At 40.5% G+C, this 24348-nt stretch overlaps 1 protein-coding gene across 1 annotated transcript; it reads left to right on the plus strand.

Annotated features, from left to right (window-relative positions):
- The first annotated feature begins 11767 nt into the window (after positions 1–11767).
- On the plus strand, positions 11768–19091 carry MMP1 (matrix metallopeptidase 1). The gene is made up of 10 exons (XM_045818064.1): positions 11768–11977; positions 12467–12711; positions 12805–12953; positions 13198–13323; positions 14028–14183; positions 14321–14438; positions 16504–16637; positions 17578–17740; positions 18241–18344; positions 18525–19091. Exons 1-10 carry the CDS (start codon positions 11870–11872, stop codon positions 18632–18634), a joined length of 1413 nt encoding a protein of 470 aa, XP_045674020.1. The 5' UTR covers positions 11768–11869; the 3' UTR covers positions 18635–19091.
- Positions 19092–24348: the final 5257 nt, after the last annotated feature.

A 24348-nucleotide genomic window follows, 5' to 3' on the forward strand; every position in this document is an offset into this window, starting at 1 on the left:
GCAGTCCTGAAGACACTTCTGAGACTAGGGAACATGAAGTTTTTGGCAAGATCAGGGGAAATTATGCAGCAAAAAAATACAATTTCACATCTCAATATATTATCCTATGATATATCCTCTCTATAGAATTACATGTATATGTATGTATGTATGTATGTATGTATATGTTTGTACATGGAGACATGCATACATGTAAAATATGTATTACTCACTGGTCTCATTTTATACAGATCCCTTTTTATACCGATCTCTTTATTCCTTTGTATGTGGATTTGCTCTGATGATCTTGACAGCAGGACCTTCAGAGAGGCGAGAAACAGGACTCTGAGGGATTAGAGAGGCTCCATGACTTGAGGTTGAGCTCCAAGGCCACGGACTGAAGTGGCTCCAGGCTCTAATTGTGTAGTTTTTAAAACAGAGCCTTTTGAGTGGTTCTGGCTTTAATTCTTGAAGAAGATTTCTCTAAAACTTATGTTTCATTCACTCTATCTACACACATTCTCCCGCTCCACCATAGGCATTATCCTCTTGAAAGACGTGTTGCCTGGGAATCTAGCTTCATTTCACAGAGCCAAGGAGGGGTGCCAGGCTGGTGCCTGAGAGCCAGGCGCTGTCTTTTGTGAGCTGTCGCAGGGAACCCAGGGCATCCCCAGGCAGCCACTGACTCTGGTTGGAAGTGACAGGCTATGGCTATCTCGGAACCTCACATTGAATTTAGTTTGCAGAGGACAAATAACAATAATAAAGCTAACTTCTCCTTAGCACTTATTCTATTATTCCATGCCAGAAACTCTTCTAATTACATGTGATTTATTTGTAAAATTGTAATATTATGCTACCTTGATTTCAAAGATCACTAATATGAATTAGGGAAGCAGAAGTCGATTTTCTTTTTGGTTGATCTCTAAGATTAAATTATTTCATAAGGCAACACAAAGACTCAGTAACTTAGCCCTCTTTCTGTAATAGATCTCCAAAACCTCTCCAATGTCATATGTGATTCTGAAATTGATTAGTTGCATGCCTTCACCCCTACACCAAATCTCAACTAATACTTACCATGTTTTGGTGACCAGCATGGCTAGATCAGTCAGGTCCAGAGGGAAGGCGACAGGGGATTGAGAAATAAAGAGACAGAATCAAAGCAGGGTCAGGTGGAGTCCCTTCTCTGGGATGCAGAGGAGGGAACTGTTTATTGGTGAAGTCAGGCTGTATATACTGAGTAAGCTTTCAAGCAGAGCATGAGAAAGACAAACCACAAGGCTAGGCATTGTATTTTTTAAGAACATTTGCTGCTTCTTCTTGGTACGATGATAGAGCAAGCAGCCAAGTCAAGTTGTCTAGCGTATTCCCTAGTGATAGGGAACATTTTTTGAAGGATCGTGGCATTGACATGAAATTGGGCATGCATGTCTGTGGCTTGTTGCAAAGGTGTATGCACAAGAACGGAGACTAGCAGGTCAGCATTGTGATTGCCCTCCGCTAAGGGTCCAGGTAATTGACTATGAGAGCAAATATGTTCAGTGAAAAAAGGAAGAGGCTCTCTTGTGAACTAAAGATTATAATTTGGTAAAGAGGTGGAACAATTCCTCAGAGGAAATGTGTCTGAGGACTGCTGACTCAGTAAGTTGTACAATGTGGATGACATAGTGACTGTCACTATAAATATTGACGGGTTCTGCAGCAAAATGAGTTAAGGTCATACAGACAGCGTAGAGTTCAACACACTGAGCAGATGAATAGGGGGTGGTTTCAACCCAAGTTTGCTGAGAGGTATAAACCCCAGCTTTTCCTGTATTTGACCCATCAGTGAATACGACCGCTGCCCTTGAAATGTGAGTCGAAGTTACAATGCTTGGAAAGATAAAGAAATGTCTCTGAGAAAACTGAAGGAGTCTATCAGCAGGGTAATGATTACCTATTTGACCAGGATAAGCAGCTAGGGCTATTTGCCAGTAATCTGCAGCTTCCCACAGCTGTGGTTGTTGGGCAGCAGAATAGGGGTTTTGCCCTTTTGCCCTGTGTTTGCAGTGCCTTTTCCCATGTTTTGAGGACAGTCATGGGCAAAGTGTCCACTTCATTTGCAGTTAAAGCCAGCACTTTTTGTTGCCAAAGTTCTTTTGAGAGCAGCTGCAAGACTAACTCCTTGGATATAGGAAGGGCCAATATCTGCACAGATTCTAATAAAATCAGTAAGATTCCCCTTCTTATATGGCCTTAGGAAAGCCTGGCAGACCTTATTTGCATTTTCAAAAGCTAACTGTTTGACTAATATATTACCAACCTCAGGATCCCCTGTCAACCGTCCAGTAGCCTGGAGGTGATAGGAAATAAAACCCCAATAAGGCTCTACTGACCCCTGTCGGATTTTGGTGAGGTCTTGAGATTTTTCTCCTTTGGAAGGAAGGCAGCGCCAAGCTTTGGTGGAGCATGCAGTAATTTGTTGGTAAACTTGTAAGGTAGGTATATCCTAGCTGATTCTGCAAATTCTCATATAACCCAGACCCAGTAAGCATTTCAAATGTAATAGGTATGTTATTATTTCTATTCCTGTCTGCCTGTCGTGAGCTCTCTTCATACCAATCAGACTTCCACATCAGGTAATCCACCCCACCGCCCCATAAGTGTGCTTTGGCTAGTACAATCCAGTCTTTTGTTATCAAGAAGAGCAAGGGAAAAAGGGGATGTTGGCCCATACAAACTGCAGGCAGCTTTTAAGTCTTTTAAAGTTTTAAAGGACAGGACCTTGTGATATCTTTGTTTGTTGTTAGGATTTTGCAGATCAGGCCTCTCAAACACAGAGAATAGCACAAATCCCTATATGTCCTCTCCCAGATCCACAGCTTTTAGTAAAGCCTTTTGTAAGGGAGTAGTTTCTGGCGGTCCTGCTGGACTATGATAAGGAGGAGGAGCTTTCCAAGATGAGAGGTTAGTGGGAGAAAATACTTCAATGAGCTTAGCTTGGTCTCGAGAGGATAGTTGAGACATTGCTTTAATAATCCTACTACTTAGTACTCATTATCAGAATTATTAGGGGATTCATTCTCTTGCAGTCTCTGCTACTGGTCCCCAGCAGGTTCCCGTTCCACTTCTTGTTCAAACTCTAGCAGCAGCGGCTCATCATCAGGCTCTAGGTGGGGAGCGGTTGCCTTCAAAGTAGTAGATCCCTCTACAGTAGTAGCAAGGGTTTCAGCTGCTGTTTTTTGCACCCTACATTCCTCCTTTTCAGAATCTGGAGCTTCCCTAATCAGGGTCCACAAAGTGAAAGCAAAGACTGGAAGGAGTGTGGGCCCTTCTGTAGTATGTATATCTCTCTCTTATTTTCTGGCCTACCTGAGCCCACGTATGTTCAGTTACTGTGCCTTCTTCAGGAAACCAAGGACAAGTTTGCTGTACAAAGGTTAAGAATAGCTCCAGCTGCATGGTGGGGACTTCAGTGCCCTGTGCAAGTAACATGGACCCCAGCATTTGTATATACAGCCGCTGTTTCGTGGACCCAGAATGCCCCATTTTACACCTGATTGCCATAAATCCTTTTCACTCCCCACTTACTATACCGTGGCCACTCGGGAGTGTCCACTCTTTGTCTTCTGGCTGAAGAGTTCCTTTGTACTCGGGTCCCTGTTCCGGTGGTACCTGCTGCAACCAGTGCGGCTAGAACAGTCATGTCCCAAGGGAAGGCCACCGGGTATTGAGAAATAAAGAGACAGTCAAAGCAGGGTCAGGTGGAGTCCCTTTTCTGGGATGCAGAGGAGGGAACTGTTTATTGGTGAAGTCAGGCTTTATATACTGAGTAAGCTTTCAAGCAGAGCATGAGAAAGACAAACCACAAGGCTAGGTACATTGTATTTTTTAAGAACATTTGCTGCTCCTTTTTGGTACGGTGATATAGCAAGCAGCCAAGTCATTCTTTTCTTACAACAATCTATTAGGCAGTCGTCTGTGGCCTAGGGCAGCTGTGCTGAACCCGAGGCCTGCTTCCCACTCCCTTGGCATGCATTATCCTGCTTGGCCATCCACAGGCAGAATGGCTTGAGAGCCCTTCATCTGCATCAGTTCCCCAGCACTCAACAGAAGACCCTGCAAGGAGAGCTTGTTGAATCACAGTCCAGAAACCATCTAACCATACAGCTGCTTTAAGTCTCTCTCCACTTACTCCTCTAAAAATGCCCAACTGATGCTACTTTTGCCAATATGACAACACCTGTCCTGAGTACCAGAGAGTACCAGACAGAAGTATGCTTTTATGAGTAGCAAAAAGAGACTTTGATTAAATTTGTTTTAGCTGTTAATAGATTTCTGGATAAGATGGCTAGAAAGTACATATTTGTATTATGAATCTTATTTTTCCTGTAGTCTTCCATGATAATTTTGGAGATATGTGCCTATGTAAATATTCACTGGTATAATATACAATATGTTACACCTAAGATTTTAACAACTACTTGAGGAAATGATAATTTATACAATAAACAGACTGCATCCATTTCATGAGAAAATTAACTTCTGAAAAGAAAATTGGTGTCTGAATGTTTTTGCAATTCCCAGTATGTAGTTTGATGCCTTACATATCATACCTGTACAAAGCTGGTAAGTCCTGGAGAATGAAAATGGATATGAATACAAATAAAACACCAGCCCTCTTGCAATAAATTATCTTCCTTTAGGTGAGTGATGTAAAGGTAAGGATAATATGAAAAGTACTTTAAGAAAGTATAATGTTCTATGAAGATTCAAAACAGAACTGTCTCAGAGAAGAAGGAAAGAGAAAACTTTGTGAAAGAAGTGATACTTCAACTGGACCATAAAGAATGGGTAGAGTTGTATTACATAGGAATAAAGAAGTAAAAGGTATGACAAAGCCTCCCCTCAGGAGGGGAATAAGGTGCAGGACTTACCTTGGAAACAATGTAATTCTCTTCTAAGTTTGTTTGGAAGAGTAGGACTGGGGAGTCATTGTTAGACCTGAGCACGGAGGGTCTTCAGTGCTACAGTTAAGTTATATTTGCCCTAGAAGATAATGGAAATCCCCAAGAATTTTACTAATAAAAATAATTATAAACATTTATGTGCATTCTGTATGCAGTAGCCATTATACTAATATATTACACATATATTATCTTATTCTAGTCTCAGAAAAAACATCTAGGGCATGTGCTATTATTATTCTACTTTTTAGATGAGAAAATCAATACACAGGTCATTTAGCTAATGATTGGCAGAGCTGGTATTTGACCCCAAGTCTATAGTTTAAGAAATCCTGTGCTAGATAAGAAGTAGGAAAGTAACAAATCAGAGTTCTGCTTTGAAAGGAAATAACATCAGATAAATCCAGGTGGAGGTGTCCTGGGTCAGGTGAAACTGAGATTCAGGAGCAAACTGGGGCCAGGCATTTCAACTTCTGGCCAAGAGGGAGGTGTAGGTAGATATGCTGTGCTTCCTTGAACAACGAAAAGAAGGACAATGGCTAATTTAAAAACAAAAAACAACCAGAACTGCCAGAAAATCTAACTGTATGGAAGTATGACAACCAAGGAATTAAAAAAGAAACATTCATCCAGACTGGTAGCAGGAACAGAGATGGGCAGCCAGGGTGGAGAGGACATGTGCCAAAGCAGCAGCTCGCAGACCAGGTTCCCACATTCACATGTGGATAAACTGGGAGTAACAACTGGGGAGCAAGACAGTGCAACTCCTGGGTTCCAGCATGGGGAAATAAAGCCTCAAAACCTCTGGCTGTAAAAACCTGTGGGGGTTGTGGTGGCAGGAGAAACTCCTACTCACATAGGAGAGTCCATTGGAGGGACTCACAGTGTCCTAGAATATGCACAAGCCCACCCACTCAGGAAATCAGCACCAGAAGAGCCCAATTCACTTGTGGGTAGCAGGGGAAGTGACTGAAAGTGGCAAGCAAGTGGCCTTGTTTCCTCTCTGACCCCTCTCCCTCATATAGTGCCACAACACAATGAAGTGGGTTACACTGCCCTGGCAAACACCTAAGACTCTGTCCCTTACAGCACATACACAAAGACAAAGAAATGTGGCCCAAATGAAAAAACAAATCAAAACTCCAGAAAAAATACAACTAAGTGATGAAGAGATACCCAACCTATCAGATGCAAAAGTCAAACCACTAGTGATCAGGATGCTCACAGAAATTATTGAATATGGACACAAAATAAAGGAAGAAGTGAAGGCTATGCAAACAAAAATAAATAAAAATATACAGAGAACCAACAATGATGGGAAGGAAACTGGGACTCAAATCAATGATTTGGAATAGAAGGAAGAAATAAACATTCAACCAGAACAGAATGAGGAAACAAGAATTAAAAAAAAAAAAAACAAAACAAGGAGAGGTTTAGGAATCTCTGGGATATCTTGAAGCAATCTAACATCTTAATCATAAAGGTGCCAGAAGGAGAAGGGGAAGAGCAAGAAATTGAAAACTTACTTGAAAAAATAATGAGGGAGAACTTCCCAACCTGGCATATGAAATAGACATGCAAGTCCAGGAAGCTCAGAGAGTCCCAAAGAAGTTGGACCCAAGGAGGAACACACCAAGACACATCATAATTAAATTACCCAAGATTGATGATAAGGAGAGAATCTTAAAGGCAGCAAGAGACAGAGTAACTTACAAAGGAGTTCCCATCAGACTGTCAGCTGATTTCTCCAAAGAGACCTTGCAGGCAAGAAGGGGCTGGAAAGAAGTATTCCAAGTCATGAAAGGCAAGGACCTACATCCAAGATTATTCTATCCAGCAAAGCTTTCATTTAGAACGGAAGGGCAGATAAAGTGTTTCCCAGATTAGGCCAAGTTAAAAGAGTTCATCACCACCAAGCCCTTATTTTATGAAATGTTAAAGGGACTTATCTAAGAAAAGGACATTGATCAAAACTATGAACAGTAAAATGACAACAAACTCACAACTCTCAACAACTGAACCTAAAAAACAAAAACAAAAATAAATTAAGCAAACAGCTAGAACAGGAATAGAATCACAGAAATAGAGATCACATGAAAGGTTATCAGTGGAGAGGGGGAGGGAGAGAATGGGGGAAAAGGTACAGGAAATAAGAAGAATAATTGGGCCCTGGCTGGTGTGGGTCAATGGATTGAATACTGGCCTGAAAACTAAAGGGTTACCAGTTCGATTCCCAATCACAACACATGCCTGGATTGTGGGCCAGGTCCCCAGCAGGAGGCATGTGAGAGGCAATCACACATTGATGTTTCTCTCCCTCTCTCCCTTCCCCTATCTCTAAAAAATAAATTAATTAAATTTAAAAAATAAGAATCATAATCAGTAGGTACAAAATAGGGGGATGTTAAGAATAGTATAGGAAATGGTGACGCCAAAGACCTTATATGTATGACCCATGGATATGAACTAAGGGTAAGGAATGTTAGAGGGAAAGGGGTGCAGGGCAGAGGGGGATAAAGAGGAGGAAAAAATGGGACAACTGTAATAGCATAATCAATAAAATATACTAAAAAAACCTGGGGCAAGATTTTAGGGAAAATTGTTTGTGAGAATATTGGCTGAAGTTAGAGGAGTAGATAAAACTGTCATAGGGTGTGGAAAGGGGAAGGCCAGAGATTAAAGATGAGGATTCAGAACTGGACCTTGATGCACTGCTAGATTCAGGAGGAGAAAAGGGGAGACATGACAGCAAGGGAGAGGAACTAAATCAGAATCGTATAGGGAGAAAAAGTGCAGAAACGCCCAAGCCAAGAATGGAAGAATTTCCGAGACTGAGGATCAAATGCCAAAAAGGCTCAGTGAGAATGTGATCTGAAAAGAGCCATTTGATACAGTGGTTGGAGTTAGCAGGAAGCACTGAGAGTGCGGCACCTGCTATAAGAGGTGATGTACCATAGAGTGCACACCACCTGAAACCTATGTAATCTTAGTAACAAATGTCACCCCAATAAATTTAATTACAAAAGAGAAAGAAAAAAGAAAAATGTACCAATGAAAGTGTTGAGATGAATGGTGTGTAGATATCAGACACAAAAGTCAAAGAAATACCAAAAGTATTTTATTCCACTAGATTGATTTTCATCAGAACTATGTGGCTTTTATTTCCCTTTCTTGTACCTGTCAACTTATAATAAAATATGGAACTGAAAGGAAAAAAAAGGAGATAGAGAATGTGTGCAGGGCAAGGGGTTAAAGTCGATGTAAGTTTCAGTAACAAGATTGACAACATGGATGCTTGAGAGTAAGTAGTGGGTTGCAATAATAGTGTCACTGTGGTCATTAATCTGTTTCATAGGTAGACCTGCTCACAGGATGAAGGAAAAGATCTCTACCAGAGGAAACACTTATGTAGAAGACACAACAGTTGTAATCACAGGGGCAGATATTGGCTTAAGCAAAAAAGGGCTATGCTGTCTCTTTGGCTGTTTCAACAATAATGTTTTACCAGAACTAAAAAATGCATCCCAACACCATGTAAATCAAAATATCCACATGGTTTATGTTTTGTAGTGGGAGTGGAGTCACCTGATTTCATAACCAACGACATAATTTCAAGTTTGTTTCTCGATCACTTGCTAGTGGAACAACCTGAATGAATGACTTAATCATGAAAAGTTACCAGTTTCTTCATTTATGAAATAGATATTATAGTATATGCCTTAACTACTCCAAAGATTTATTGTGAGGATAATATAGTCATGTATGTTAAAGTTGTCAAGGACCCAGGAAATGTTAAATGCTGCTTCTTTTACCCAGCATTCATAAGGGTTAACTGACTCAGAAAACCAGCTAACCAGCCTAACTCTCATTGCAATGAATTATAGCTGGTGTATAAGTAGTTGAGAGATTTTTTTTAAACGGGGCAAAAGTCTAGTGGGTTACTGGACCTTCCAATTTGTCCAAAACACAGAAAAATTCTGTAGCAGTAGAACATAATTTGAGGCCTTAAATCATAGACAAAAGTTCTGAAGGCAGCACAGGTACATACACCAGAGACTCCCCGAAAAGCAGAGACTCCCCGAAAAGCAAGCCGTAGTTGTGGGCATTGCTGCATTATCAGAGTCTCACAGGGATGACTTGCATTTCCTTGCACATCTCACATCCGTGTGCACAGTCACGTGGGCTGAGAGAATGGTGCCAACATGTCCGAGCTGAGCCCTGGTACAAGCAGCCCTTATCCCCACCAGGGCCCTTGGTTTGAACTTCTTAGCAAAGAGGTACAGCTGCAAAAGTTTGTAGGCTGGTCTTAAGGATGGGCTCCATTTCAGCATTTTCCAGAGTGTCTAATAAATATTCAGATGGGGAAACATTATTGGCAAGCAAACCAATAAATTGTTCAAAATAATCAAAAACTAAATGGTTACAGCATGGCAGGCAAATAGCCAAAAGTAAATGCTTAGTGCTTCATTCAGAATCTCTGCTCAATAAACATTTACATTTTTTCTAATGTACTTTAAGTGATTTTAATCTTAGGAGAGTAGATAAAAGAAATAAAAATCTAAGCATGCGGGCATAAGACATTTTGCAGGCAATTGAGCCTAATGAGAAATGGACCTTTTATTTATATAATTTAGTATCTATTTATTCATTGATTTATTCATTCATCTGTTCATTCAACAGTCATTTGTAAACACGTACTAAGTTGAGGTAATAACAATAAACTGCAATTTCATGAATTTCATCAAAGGAAATAAAGGCCATTGAGTGATGATTCCAAGATTCTTTCAGGCCTGAGGGACAGGGCAGAGAAGTCGTAGATGTGACAGAATTAATGTATCCAACCTAGTGTCTCACAATGTTTTCTACACTGTTGAGAGGGGATAACATTTCTATGCCCAGAGCCCGTGTCTCATGTCTGGTGACAGGAGCACCGAGAAGACTGCACCCAGAGGGTGCCCTGGAGTCCGACAGAGTGACTCCACGCCTGAACAGATCTCCTGAGTTAATCCTTGTTTCCCAGGCCTCAGACCTGGGAGCAGCCTCATCACCTTGACCAGAGTTCCTAATAGCCAGTGTGTCTGCCACCCTTGACCTGGAAAACAGCCAGTGTTCAACATCTAGCATAATGAGCTCCTTTCACTATTTTTCCTTGCTTGTGCTGGGTCACTTCAATTGCTACTTTTCTTTGATCACTGCCCCAACTTCTAGCTGATGTCCTCGGGAAGGGGAGGATTTCATATTTGTGAAACTTCTCCCAGTTCCTAGTACTCTTTTGAACTCTCATATCACTCTACTTAGATGAGGAAGTTGTGGTTAAATGATTAAGCAAGAAATTAGTTCTTTTCTATCAGTACAACACATATTGAAGCACTGTATACACATATGATGCTGTTCTTAGTGTAGGGAAGAAAACATATCAGTAAGATGAGAAAAGTCCTGAGAAAGCAAACCTAACCTGGCAGGTAAGGTAGAAGACACCATAAGGAAGCAGCGGAAGAAGGCCGGCAAGTGTTTCTCAACTGCGTGTCTCATTTAAACACTTTCAAGGAAGGAGGGTGAGACATGAATACAGACTGAGTCTACAGACTGAGACCAGCTGTTCTCTCTGAGACTGGAATGGATGCCATTGGCAGTGCCTGAGACAACTGGATGTGGAGCATGAAAACATGGATGTGTACTTTTCATAACATAATCGTGTGCTTATTTTAACGTGCATACAAAAGTAATAGTTCACTTAGCTATGATTTTACAGACATGTTAGCCTATAAAAGGGCAAAACTTTTCAAGTAAATTTAGGAAAAATACAAACATAATAGTAGAGGTGGCACTAGTACTGGCAAAGATTAAAAACTGTGACAGAAGGAAGTGGATTTATGGTCAGGTAACTTAGGGCAGGACCAGCTCCAGAGTCCCTTCCCAGTACCTTCTGTAAAGCTAATCTGTGAAACTTTATGCAGACTTTCATTAAAACCATCTTAGGTGTCCCATAAGATGTCTCTTCAGTAATTAGCAACTCCTATAGTAATTGGTGCACAGAGGATGCTAAATAAGATCATTTGAACGAGTGAATACATAACTAGAGTAAATAATCATGCCTAGCCCCATGGAGAAAAGATTGCTCACATTCAGGAAAACAAGGATGATTAAAAGCAAACCCCCGACTCACATTTGTGGCACCTGGTACTCTCCCACAGGTTTCAGAGAAGGAACCTGTTTTTCCTGTGATGATGATGGGTAGGGTGTATGCACATCAGAGAGTCACCTCATATCCCATCTGTGGACTAGGGTCTTCTCAACCAAGGCTCTCAAATCCTGGGCCTGAATAAAGATTAAGGAACACCACGGTGCTATGCAAACAGTGTACCAAGCAGCTTAGCAGGAAACCCCACTGAACCCAGGAACCACCACAAAGTGAATGCCTGTGGAGCTAAATGAATTTCAGTCACTACAGGTGCTGAGCAGTCATAGAGCACAGGGTGTCAGCAGTCCTGCCCTCTGCCCCGGAAGCAAGGTGTGTGCACAACCTGGATCACTTTACAACAAGCAGAATCAAGTAGCAAAGCTCATTTTTAAAAACGATTGTGGAATACTCTGTGATCAGTGTCCTATATAACAAGGCCATTTCCAAATAGAATAGAAACAAACTAGAGAAAACAACTGTTTACATGGTGGAGTGCATCTCCTTCTCACAAGTCCTGTCTGTTATTAATCACAAGATTGCCTCACCAAGCAAACCCAAACAATCTACTCTGAGTCATCACTCCTGATGATTGCTCAAGCTATTCACTACTAATCCAGAGGATGTTATGAAACGTGAGTCAGACCACTTCCGGCTTTCTGGAAGTGCAAGGACTCTATATATGAAGAGGGAACTTCCTAGTTGAGATACTGGAGCAGCAGGCATCAGATTTCTTTACCTGAGAAGGGAGACAGAGGCCAGCATGCACAGCCTTCCTCTGCTGCTGCTGCTGCTGCTCTGGAGCGTGGGGTCTCATGGCTTCCCAGCAGCGACTTCAAAAATGCAAGAAGATGATGTGGAGATGGTCCAGGTAAGTGCTGAATTTCAATGCCAGAAATGGCAAAGACTTTATTTGCATTTTCCCACAGTACATTATTTACATTTTTCCCATTTACAGTACAGCAGAGTAGTAGTAGTTATTATCACAAATTTATTTAAGGGTGAATTTTCTACAAAGGTATTTTTGTTAGAATGGTCACGCTCCCCAAATATGTATCCACAAAAATGTAGCCATACATAGACACCTCTTTTCTAGTTGGAGATGAAAGGGAACTAAAGGAATGCATAAAGATATGCATATTTGATTCTACAAATTATAATTCTGACTTCATAGTAACTAATGGTAGGGACATTACTCTCTGAAATTAGTTTCTACCAACAATAAAGTAATTAGGACCATGAAATCTAAATACAATCTTTGGAAGTAGTTCCCTGTTTCACTAAAACTTCATATGGCAAATCTTTAGAAAAATGAGCAAGATTTTCCTTCCAGTGTTAGAATAATATTATCTTTCACCAGAAATACCTGGAGAACTACTACAACCTGAAGAGTAATGGGGAACAAATTGAAAGACAGAGAAAGAGTAGCCTGGTGGTTGAAAAACTGAAGGAAATGCAGAAATTCTTTGGGCTGAAAGTCACTGGGAAGCCGGATGCTGAGACCCGGAAAGTGATGAAGCAGGCCAGATGCGGGGTGCCAGATGTGGCTCAGTTTGTCCTCACTGAGGGGAACCCTCGGTGGGAGAGCACGCACCTGACCTACAGGTAACCAGACTGAGCACCAGACTGAGAATGCTACTTCCCATCAGAGCTGTAAGAAATGAGGTCCGATACGTTTCTGTTGTGCTTCATTTTTAGGATCGAAAATTACACACCAGATTTGCCGAGAGCAGATGTGGACCACGCCATCGAGAAAGCTTTTCAACTCTGGAGTAGGGTCTCACCCCTGACTTTCACCAAGATCTCTGAGGGTCAAGCAGACATAATGATATCCTTTGTAAGGGGAGGTAAGCTCTTCTTGTAGCATGAAAGTATCCTGACCTTAACTTCACCTGACCCCTTACCTCTTCAGCTTCACAGCCAGAATTCCTTGTTTAAGAGAAATGTTGATTTCATGGACTTAAGGAGGGAAACCGTAACCCATTGGATGGAAGTCTGTTGGATGCTTAGCAAAGCAAGGACTTGCTCCCCTGTGTTACCATAAATAAGAACCAAGAAGGACATACATATGTTGAATTCTGTTTATTGCAGATCATGGAGACAATTCTCCCTTTTATGGATCGGGAGGAAACCTCGCTCATGCTTTTCAACCAGGCCCACGTTTAGGAGGGGATGTTCATTTTGATGAAGATGAAACATGGACCAGCGATTTCAGAGGTAAGTCAATTAATCTTGCCTTTCTCAATTCCCCCACCCCTTTATGATTCATTGTAATAATTAATAATTTAACTGAAAGAATACATTTATAGAAGTATATATTTTCCCCTACTATTTAGAAAATTCATGATACATTTAGAAAAGTGTAAGGAAAGGATATTCCTGTTAGTAACAACATCTTACTGGCTACACATAGGCCACACTAAAATCTGTATTAAGAAAATGTTGAAAATCCTAATGGTTTACTTGTGGGCACCTCCATAGAATTTTTTTTTCACTAGAGGACACACCCAAATTGAACAGTGGTTGTAAGATTATGTGGGAGTCAAGTGAGGAGAGGCTGTATGTGCTTTACATAACCCCCAGCACTGAGCACGTATCAGTTTTGTAAATAGGAAAATATATATTAATAGAAGCTCTTGCTTCTCTGAAATAATACATATTATCTAATCACTGGCAAGACTGACGAGTCTGTGCTAGACCCTCAGGGGACCGAGTTTGCCTTTTTATTCTATCAGTTTAGGCTTTAACCTAGCTCTTCACTATTAATGAATTCCTCTCACCTTAGGAAAAAAGTTTTATATGTTTTTTAAAAAGCTGTGAAGAAAATATGAGCATTAGTTCTTGTAGGGTTATAGATTACTCCCTAATTAAATATCTTAAAACTGAAAACATTTCAAGTAATCACAAATCGGCCCTTTCAGATTACAACCTGTACCGTGTGGCTGCCCATGAACTGGGCCACTCCCTCGGACTCTCTCATTCTAATGATATTGGGGCTTTGATGTACCCCAACTACATCTTCAGCGGTGATGTTCAGCTCTCTCAGGATGACATCAATGGTATCCAGGCCATATACGGTGGGTATAATGGAAAACATCACAGACAAGGGGCCCTTACAGCAGCCACTCGCTGTACCTTTTACGAAGCTGCCTTTTATTATTCACATAATTTTCCCACGCCAGGCATGCTAACTCCAGATCTCCTTTTCTCTTAGGACCCTCCGAAAACCCTGTCCAGCCAGCAGGCCCACAGACCCCACAGGTGTGTGATAGTAAGCTAACCTTTGATGCTGTGACTACGATTCGGGGAGAGGTGATGTTCTTCAAAGACAGGTAAGACATCAATTTTCATTTTGTGTTTGTAATAATAATAACACTCACTACTATGGATCCATATGGGCCACTACTATGCTTCACACATTACTTATATTTGTTTACATAGTTACATGGTAGCACTTTTTTGCATGGGAAAAATCTAATGAACTTATAACAACTTTGTTTTCCCATGTGTATTTTGCCATTTGATTCTAAGGGAAAAAATACAATTGAAGCAGAAAGCCAGTAAATATAATCCCATTTTACAAATCAGTAAAGTAAGGCAGAGAGAGAAGGATAGAGATCCTTAGGGCACAGCGCTCATCGGTGGCAGAGTGGGAGTTGGTCTTCTGACTCCCACACCATGGCTTATTCACTGGTGGCGTTCTGATGTGATGATAGCATGTACTTTACTGAGAGAAATCAGTCCTTCTCATAACACCATCATGCTTATACCCTTTAAGTATCACAGCTTCTGTTCTGGAAAAGATGATTCTCCCAAGCCCTGTGGTGGTGACATGTCTCTGTGGCCTCCAGAGGCCCAGAGAGAGGTAGGAGGCACCATGCGAGAATTCCTGTAAGTTAGAGAGGCCCCTCTCTTGGGTGGGTGGGAGCACTCACAAGCTTCCCTCACTCATGTGCTTCCCTCTGCAGTTTGCAGCCTCAAAAAGGCTAGGGTCCCCTCCCACATGAGGAATAAACCTACTCAATGCACTGTACTGATCCCTAAAGGACCAAGCAAAATAATAACACAGTCTTCTGAGCGATGCAGTCCACAGCACATAGAGAGTAGGGTGCTCGGAAAGTCTTGATTCTCCTCAGCTACTGTTTGGAGTGTCATCGCTGCTGTTTTAATACATTGTGGTCATATTTACCCCAGAATGCAGGATATTGGCTGCTAATGCATTTCATCGTAGTCTTCTTGACTATTTTTGATTGTAAAAGAGAAGGCTGGGTGTAAACTATCCAAGGTGTGGCTCAATTCTGGGAGTGCTGAGGAAATAACTCTGGGAGTGTTGAAGCAAATCTCTCAGTAGAGCAGGGCACCTATTCAAGCAAGCATTTGAAGGATTACTCTAAGGAATAAGACCAAGTCTAGAATATGCAGGAACTAAAGGGACACTGAGATCATTTAAATGACACCAAGTCATGAAGACATGGAAGACAAAACAGTGCTAGTGTCTGACTTGCCCAAGGCCTCGCAGTCAGTCAGACGCAGGGCTGAATCCAGAAGTAGGATTTCTGACGGCCAATGTCATAGCCTCCTGTGGCCTAGAATCCGGAGACATTTCTGTCAGCCCACGTGACAGTCTATGCTTTGCTATTTCCCCAGTCCCTATCAATTGTGGAATCAGCCTTGTAAAGCACCAACCACAGCAAAGGGAGGGACTGCCAGACCTGAGTTTAAAATTAACCTTTATGTCTTATCAGCTGTGTGGCCTTAGCTCCCTTCACCTCCCTGATCCTCATTTCTTATCTGTAAAAAGAGAGTAATATTTTCGTACAGGGTTTTGTGAGGTAAGGCAGGATGTTGGTGCAGGGCCTGGGTGTGGGAAGTGTACACTGCTCTAGAACATCAGTGCTGTGTTCCCACCGGCCTTGGCTATAGAGGGATCCTACGGGCTCGCTGAAGCCAAGTTCTACAGTTTGAGAATTTTGCAAGATGGCTGTTAAACACAACCATCATGAAAAGTTAAATTACATCAACTCACAATTATATTTAAACCAAAGATAATAAAACTAATTAAAAGTCACCCCTTTGTAATTATTTTACCATATTTTACTCTTTATTTATATTCTTGTTGTTGTTCATACCTAATGTGTTTGTGCGGTAGGAATGCCACACAATGGGGTGCTACCTCAAATCTTTCAAAATCAGCCAGAGTGACAGTATTTCCACCCTGGAAATACACAAATGCTACAAGCCATGCTACTCCTCCCAGCCCTCACCTTAGAGAGCCAGGTGTTAGACATTTACCAGCACATGACTAGCGCCAGTGGTAAGAAGGAACTGGATGTCAGCCAGAACTTGCTATAGACTAGATCAAAACTTTTTTCTCTTTTCTTCTATTTTTCAAACTAGGTTCTACATGCGCATTAATTCTTACTACCCAGAACCTGAGCTCAATTTCATTACTGTTTTCTGGCCAAATCTGCCAAGTGGACTTGAAGCTGCTTATGAGATTGCTGATAGAGATGAAGTCCGGTTTTTCAAAGGTAATACTTCCAATGATTTTATGAATTAACTTTTCACTGGCTGCAACATAAGAGAGTACTGATTCCTTTCTCTTCATGGAATTTAAACATCTAAGTCTCCCCAAATCAATGGCAATCCATCACCTTAATCAAGAATCACATAGTGCATTTCTCAGGCATTTTAAATAAAAAACTTATGACTGGAGATATAAATTTTCTGGCCTGTTTTATGAATCTAGACTTATGAAAGTATTTACTGTGAAAACTATTTATGTATTTTAAACCCTCTCTACACCCCCAGGGATGCTGAGAAATACAATTGAGATACTTGGGCCAACACTGTAAAAAGGATGCAACAGAAACATTTGCATTGTTTGATGTCCTAGAGCTATTTTAATGCAAATGACTCTCCTGAGAGGGCTGGGGAGGACCTCTCACTGGGATAGGGATGCTGCAGCCTTGTGGTCAAAGGGTAATACTCAAACCAACAATGCTGACGTCACCTGGAGTTTGTAAGAAATACAGAATCTCCCTGAGCATAATGCCCTGAAGGTCTATTCATGTTGTCAGGTCCCACTCCAGACCTTCTTAAATTTTAACAAGATTCCCAGGTGATTTGTATGTATATTAAAGAAGTCCTGAATTACCATGAAATGACTATGCCTGAGGTGGCATCATGAACTCTTTAGTCATTTAAATATCCTGCTTTGGATAAAGTCCCCAACTCCATCAACCCATCACTTACAAAGAAGCTGTATATTAGAATCATCTAGAAAACTCTTTAAAATATAATTGATTTAATTTGTCTGTGGTAGGATACCAAAATGAGTATTTTTAACAATCTCCCTGGTTCATTGTGCTGTGCAGCTAGGACACTGTTCTAGCAAAACTAAGCTGGAAATCTGCTCACTGTCTCTTGATGCCCTGGGTGAGTGTTTCATCACTGTCTTTTGATTGGCAGGTCATAAGTACTGGGCTGTTCAGGGGCAGGAAGTGCTGGCCGGATACCCCAAGGACATCTACAGATCCTTTGGCTTCCCCCAAAGTGTGAAGAATATCGATGCTGCTGTTTTTGAGGAAGCTACTAGGAAAACATACTTCTTTGTTGCTGACAAGTACTGGAGGTAAAGACTGAGTGCAATAGATGGAACCATTTACGAATGATCCTCATGCCTTAACTAACTGCCTTTTCTATTAATGGCTGTGGCCAGTGCAGCATCCAAGTCTCTTGATTAATAACCATCATGCAATACCTGTGCCAGGAATCCAGGGAGCACTTGGGTCTGAATTTGAAAAAGAGGATGCAAAAAGGAGGGCATTCATCCTCATAGAGCTACTTTAGCCAATGGAATTTATCTTTAGTTACATTGTACCTTAATAGGACACTGTGTGGCATCAACTGGAAAATTAAAATTGGATGCTGGAGTCTAGAGAGACCTTACAAATCCTCTAGTCTACCCAACATCTTACCTCACCTCATCCCACTTGCCCACCTTCATTTTACTCATGACCTAGGGAATTAAAAGTTCTTATTACATTCCTATTGGTGAATTTCCTGTATTGATTTTGAGAGGGCTACATGTTTAACCAATGGTTCTGACACTTTTAATTACTTTTTGACCAGGTATGATGAATACAAACGGTCCATGGATGCAGGTTATCCCAAAATGATATCAGCTGAGTTTCCTGGAATTGGCAAAAAAATTGATGCTGTTTTCCAGAAAAATGGTAAGTTAATGTATATATATATTTCCTTTATTTTGTTGCCATAGAATAGCATCGGTATTATTATGTAGAACAACAAATACCAACAATTATTTGTTCTCACAAATGACTTGGGTTTTTCAAGAATTCAAGTTAAACCTAGAAATTGTATAATGTAGTAAGTCTCTTTTGTTTTGTTTCTAGGATTTCTCTACTTCTTCCATGGAACAAGGCAATACAAGTTTGACCCTAAAACAAAGAGAATTTTGACTCTCCAGAAAGCTAATAGCTGGTTCAACTGTAGACAAAATTGACCAACTGCTTCTATGTTGAACAGAAAATTTTATTTTGAGAGCCCAAGGAAGGTATTTTCATGAACCAAAATTTTTAAAAAATACAAGGCTATTAAGTATAATTTTCTTTATACCTCATTTTGCACATGCTTTTTATGATTTAGAATGCCATGTTTTATGTACTGCTATAATTTAGTTCCGCAAATGAGTGCTAAGGAAGGTCAAGTTCATGGCTTATCATTACACATCAGCCAGTTTTGGAAAAAAAGAGAAGCTCTTTTTCAAAGTATAACACTTTGACACCAAACCTGGGGAGCAACCCCAGTGATGAACATCTCCTTTCAAGAAAGAAAGAGATATGAGTCTTCACCAGAGAAAACACAGTTCAAGAACACCTGTGCGGCCACTAGCTTATTATCCTGATGCACAAGGACAACTTTTGTTACATAAAATAAAATGTTTTATATTTGGAATAAAACCTCTTTGTCTCTACTGTTTCATAAATTTTCTACTATACTTAAGTTATAATATTGTTATTCCCTGATTATAATGTCATACTTACAGAGCTTAAGTTTTAAATTTGAAATGGGAAGTAAACAACTATGCAAAATATTCATGGTGGAAATCAAGAAATGCAAAAAGTTCAATTATTTTTCATTCTCATAGAATTTACATCATATAGAAAGGAGAAAAAGTCTATTTCCCTTGTCTTATAGAAGTATTCCAAACTGGTTTTAGGTAAAGTATTGATGGCATGATAGAGTTTTCTAAAGGGATATTCTTCTCTCTTCTTCTGGGTACATGGGAGGACTATGTTTTCCCACAGTCTAACTCCCTATAGTTGTGGGGGTAGGGTGAGCAGTGGCGTCTCACTCACCATGGCCTATGGATTGTGCCCAGAAATGACCAATATCACTTCCAGATGGGAACATTTGATTGCTGGTACAAATCTCTCCAGTGGTCTCCCTCTGCTGTGCTGATTGTATGGGGCAGGTCTCAAGAGAATTTCCATAAGATAGAAGAAGCTTGAATGTCCACTACTCTAAACAGTTACCCCAAATTTCAGTAAATATTGCTTAAGAGATAATCTTTTCCTTTTGCTAAGTTATGAAGATTTTAGATTTTGTGAAAGCTGAATAATCTAATTTTTCTAGATAAGGACTGTCTAGTCTTTCGAACCTGACTGGGGAGGATGTTTATGTATGTAGAAGTCTTGCAGGGAGCTTCCAGTCTCACGAATTTTGAGTCACTCAGAAGGTACCCAGAGTGTTCCCAGACTTTCCAAGTCCATAGAGAGTCTTGAGAATATTTTGAGGTGCTCATGATTCTGAAGAAGGAAGTTTTCAACTCAAGAATGTGGAGAGCAGTGTAACCTCTCCTTTGGTCAGTCTCTCTCTCTAAGAAACATGTTTATATTGAAGTTTAACATGAATGCAGAAAAAAGCACATGCCATAAATGTTTATACCAATGAGTTATTGCAACATTAACAACCCATGTAACTCTCACCCAGCTCAAAAAAGAGAACATTGTTGGCACCACAACAGAACCCCCCAAGTCCCTCACATCAGTGCTCACCTCTGTGCTAGCTTACTTCTCCAGGATCAGAGCCTGAAATGGGAATTCTTTACTGTGGCCATGGGGGAGGAATGCTTACAGGAGAAGAGCAGTAGGGGAAACATTTTAGAGTGGGAAAAATGCTAAACATGGTAAAGAATGTGATCTCAGACAGAGATTGCTCTGATCTTATGATCAGGGAGCTCTGAGCAAAAATTGAATCAGTTAGTCCCACCTGGAGGCAAAGGAATGAGCCTTGTGCACCCCTGTGTCCATCAGTCATCAGCTGAGGTCTGGTTTTAAGGGGAAGGGCAGAGAACACTGGGTATTGTCAGCCACCACCCCTCACAGTGCCCGGAAGGCTGGCTTCAGTGGTACTGAAGAAGGTCTGGATAACAGCACCAGGAGCACCCACCATGGGTGCTCTGTTTCCAAAAGGCACCCACTACTTGACTTGTAACATCTTAGATTAAAGCTGGCTATTCTTGCACTAAGTTGAGTCAAGAATATGTTCTCTTTGATGTGCCTTATTGTGCTCAACACCATATGGGTGCATTTTATCCACTGGCTTTGGGCTGGTCCAGTTTAGGGGCTTTAATAAATAATGCTGCACATACTGGGGAAGGGCGCAGACACAAAAAACCCAGAATGTATTTATAAAACATTGGGTATTTATGTTTACATGTTTAAACTTCGGTCACCTTCAAAGTACTCTCCATTTGATGCAACACACCTACTAAGACATTTTTTCTACTGCTCAAAACAGTTTCTGAACTTGTCAATTTTGATGCCTTTTAGTGCTGCTGCCATTTTTTGTTGTGTCTCTTCCATATTAGCAAAATGTTTCCCTTTGAGGACTTTATTCATCAGAGGAAACAAAAAAAATGCTGCTCAGGGCTAGATCAGGTAAATAAGGAGGGTAGGGCACAGGTGTCATTCCGTTTTCAGTCAAAAACTTAACAGTCAGCGTGGTATGGGCAAATGTGCTTGTAAATCACACATCATGAAATGGGCAAACACATTGAAAGAATCTTCAAAAACTATTTCCCCGAAGCAGAATGCAGCCTCTCCCAACAAAGCCAGCTGGTACACTGATACAGATGGGTTCCTAGAACACTCACCTAGCAGGGGAAGCCAGTACAAGGGGCCTGCCCTCCAGAAGATAATTCTGGTATGTAAGCATTTCTGTTGATTATATTCCTGAGAGTGCAATTGCTAAGTCATAGAGATTATCAGACACCTCTTCAGATCCTTCTTTCACCTCTTCTGTCTTCCATCCTAACCACAGCAGCAGCGACAGATTCTGTGAAGGTTTTTAAACAACTTCTATATTGACAGCTGTTGTCCTGGCTGATGTGGGTCAGTGGTTGGAGCATTGTCTTGTACACTGAAAGGTCGCTGTTTCAATTCCTGTAAGGGCATGTACCTAGGATGTCTCCCAGGGCACATATGGGAGGCAACTGATCAATGTTACTCTCTTACATTAATGTTTCTCTCTCTGTCTCTCACCTTACTCTCTCTTAAAAAAAATCAGTGAATATCCCCAAGTCTTTGAGTGAGGAAAAAAATATGTACGTACATACATACATACATACATACATACATAAGATAAACTGACAGCTATTCCTGGGCCGGCACAGTGGGCTTCTTGCTTCCCACTGTCAGGCATTTCTGCCTTTTCTGGTGATGTTGTATCAAGCTTTGCTGTGGGACTCTCTCAGAGCTTGTGCACATGCAACCTAGAAGTGAGAAGAATGATACCTTATAGAGCAAATATTGTATCAATGTGAGATAAATGAATGCATAAATGCATCTTCTTTTCTTTCTTCAGAAGGGTGTCCATAAAATATATTTCAAGTGAGTCTTCAGTCCCATAATGAGGAACATATGTCTCATATCTCTATCCAGGTGACAATTCATCTTTATTTGCCTCACTTTCCCAGCTTTGTTCTCACTGGCCCTCAATCCAGCCCTCAATAAGCATTTATGCTTAAATTTTTGTTCCCGGCTTTGCCTTCTAGGAATGCCACACAAAGATAGTTTGTTTAGCAAGTGGGATAGTGAAAATTCTTGGTCTGTAGTGTCATCACAGTTTCTAAGAATCTTGCCTATGGTTGACTGCGAAGAGATAAAGGTGAATGGTGAGGTGTTGAATAATCAGGTGGTTGTGGCCCTTCAATAGTATGAGAGGAATGGTAATTACAAATGTAAAGTTGAGTGGTTAACTGCTCTGGGAATTTGATTGAAGAAAGAAATAGGCTTAAGACAAACAAATATCAACTCAAGACACTCTGAAAGCCAACAGACATTAATGGCAACACTTAAGGAAATCCTGTATCTATTGCAGATTGTCCGGAAGATCAGTCCCAGATCTAACTGCGAAATTGGACAATTTCTAGTTGGAATAATGAAATGTATAAACTTGAAAATCTTGAACACCTGAATTTCCCTAAAATTTCCATATGAGCAAAAATTGTGTCTCCCTCTTGACAGAGGAGTACAACCTCCCTGGTCTAGAGAATCAACAAAGATCTTATCTGAGTCAATTCTCCACAAGATATTAACTCCTCCCAAATTGTTTCCCTCACCCATTATTATTTTCAGACAAATAGCTAAGGTCAGGTGTCAGCACAGTTCAAATCCTAGCTATAACAATGAATCATTTACAAACCAAAGGAATGAGATGATCAGGCCTTTACCGAGGGACAGGTGTAGGAGGGTACCTTAAAGGCATTGGACTGGGGCAGGGAAATACAAGGCTGGACAGGGAATAATTTGTTAACATGTTGCACTCATTCATGACTCAATAGTCTATATTCTAGAAATGAAACCAAGAATTTGTCTGATATTCTGCTGACATGGATTCCCAAATCTTTGGTACAATGATGTTTTATAGTATACTAGGTAGAGATGCCCAAACTCCTGTGGCCTGATGTTATGGAAGGAGTCAGAGAGCATAGGGAGATGGAAACCTTAGAATGATTTTATTACATGAAATAAGAGCACTCATCACTGGACTCTGTTCCCTAAGGAGGCCCAGAGGACATGCTCTTCACTGAGCCCATAAGGAAGACACTAGTGTGTAGACACACTGGTGTCTCATTGATACACAATGGTGCTTATTCTCTGCTTTGCCACTCTCCTCTCTGTGATCCTAGGCAAATGATTTAGTCTTTCTGGATTTCAGTTCCCTGTCTCTGAATAAGGGAAAATAATATCTTTCAGGATTCTCATGAGGATGGACAAGGCCATATCACCTAGCATAGAGCCTGCCATGTATACAATATTGAATTAATGACAATTGCCTTTTCCTTCCCACATCTTCCTAAGGCCAAAATTCTTCTTCAGGGTTATTGTCCTTCCTAGCAAGCTTCTCCCCACCAAAAATTGTATCAGACCGCTGATCCAACCCCACAAGGAATCCTAATCCAAATTGAAAATATATATTATGTACCTGTTATTAATAATAATGACTTTTATGTTACAATATTTTAATTACATTACAATGCTTTCTAATATGTATGCCAAGTACTGAAACCACAATTCTGAGATAGGTCTAACCCCTATGTTGATGATACTTTGAAATTACATAATCAAGGTATGGTCGAGTTAATTTATCTTTAGTCAGGAAAAAAATATAATTCTATTATGACAAGAATTTTAGGGCCCTCTACAGTAATAGTTAATTTGATAAAAAAAGTTATTGCAAACTTACTATGTAAAAAGTACTGTAGTTGGCTGAAGGAAAAAAGAGAGAAAGAAATGCTACTCATCGGCAGAGGTGAGTGCTTAGATAAGGAAGATTTGAAATCATTCTCCATTAGATATCTCAATTCATCTCTTCCTCAGTACATGGGAGTAGAGAAAAGAGAATAAAAAGAATATTTTTAAAAAAGAAAATAAGAAGAGGTAGGTAGGAGGAACATTTCAGTCTAATACGCAATTTGATTTAGTTCCATTTAATAGGTTGTTATTAAGTGGTTACTATAAACAAATCACTTATTCTGAAGTCCATAACATCCATTGAAAATAAGTGAACGGCAGAAAAGAATCAGTATACTCCTTCCCTCTCTCATAGACTCTTCCTTCTTGCTGTGCTCCTGATCCAGGGCCGGTAAATCCATCTGAAAATCAGCAATAGCTATTTTTTTTATTACCTGCTGGTTTTTATTGAACTTAA

The sequence above is a fragment of the Phyllostomus hastatus genome, unplaced genomic scaffold, assembly GCF_019186645.2.
Source record: "Phyllostomus hastatus isolate PE091 unplaced genomic scaffold, TTU_PhHast_1.1 phas_scaffold_317, whole genome shotgun sequence".
Lineage (NCBI taxonomy): Eukaryota > Metazoa > Chordata > Mammalia > Chiroptera > Phyllostomidae > Phyllostomus > Phyllostomus hastatus.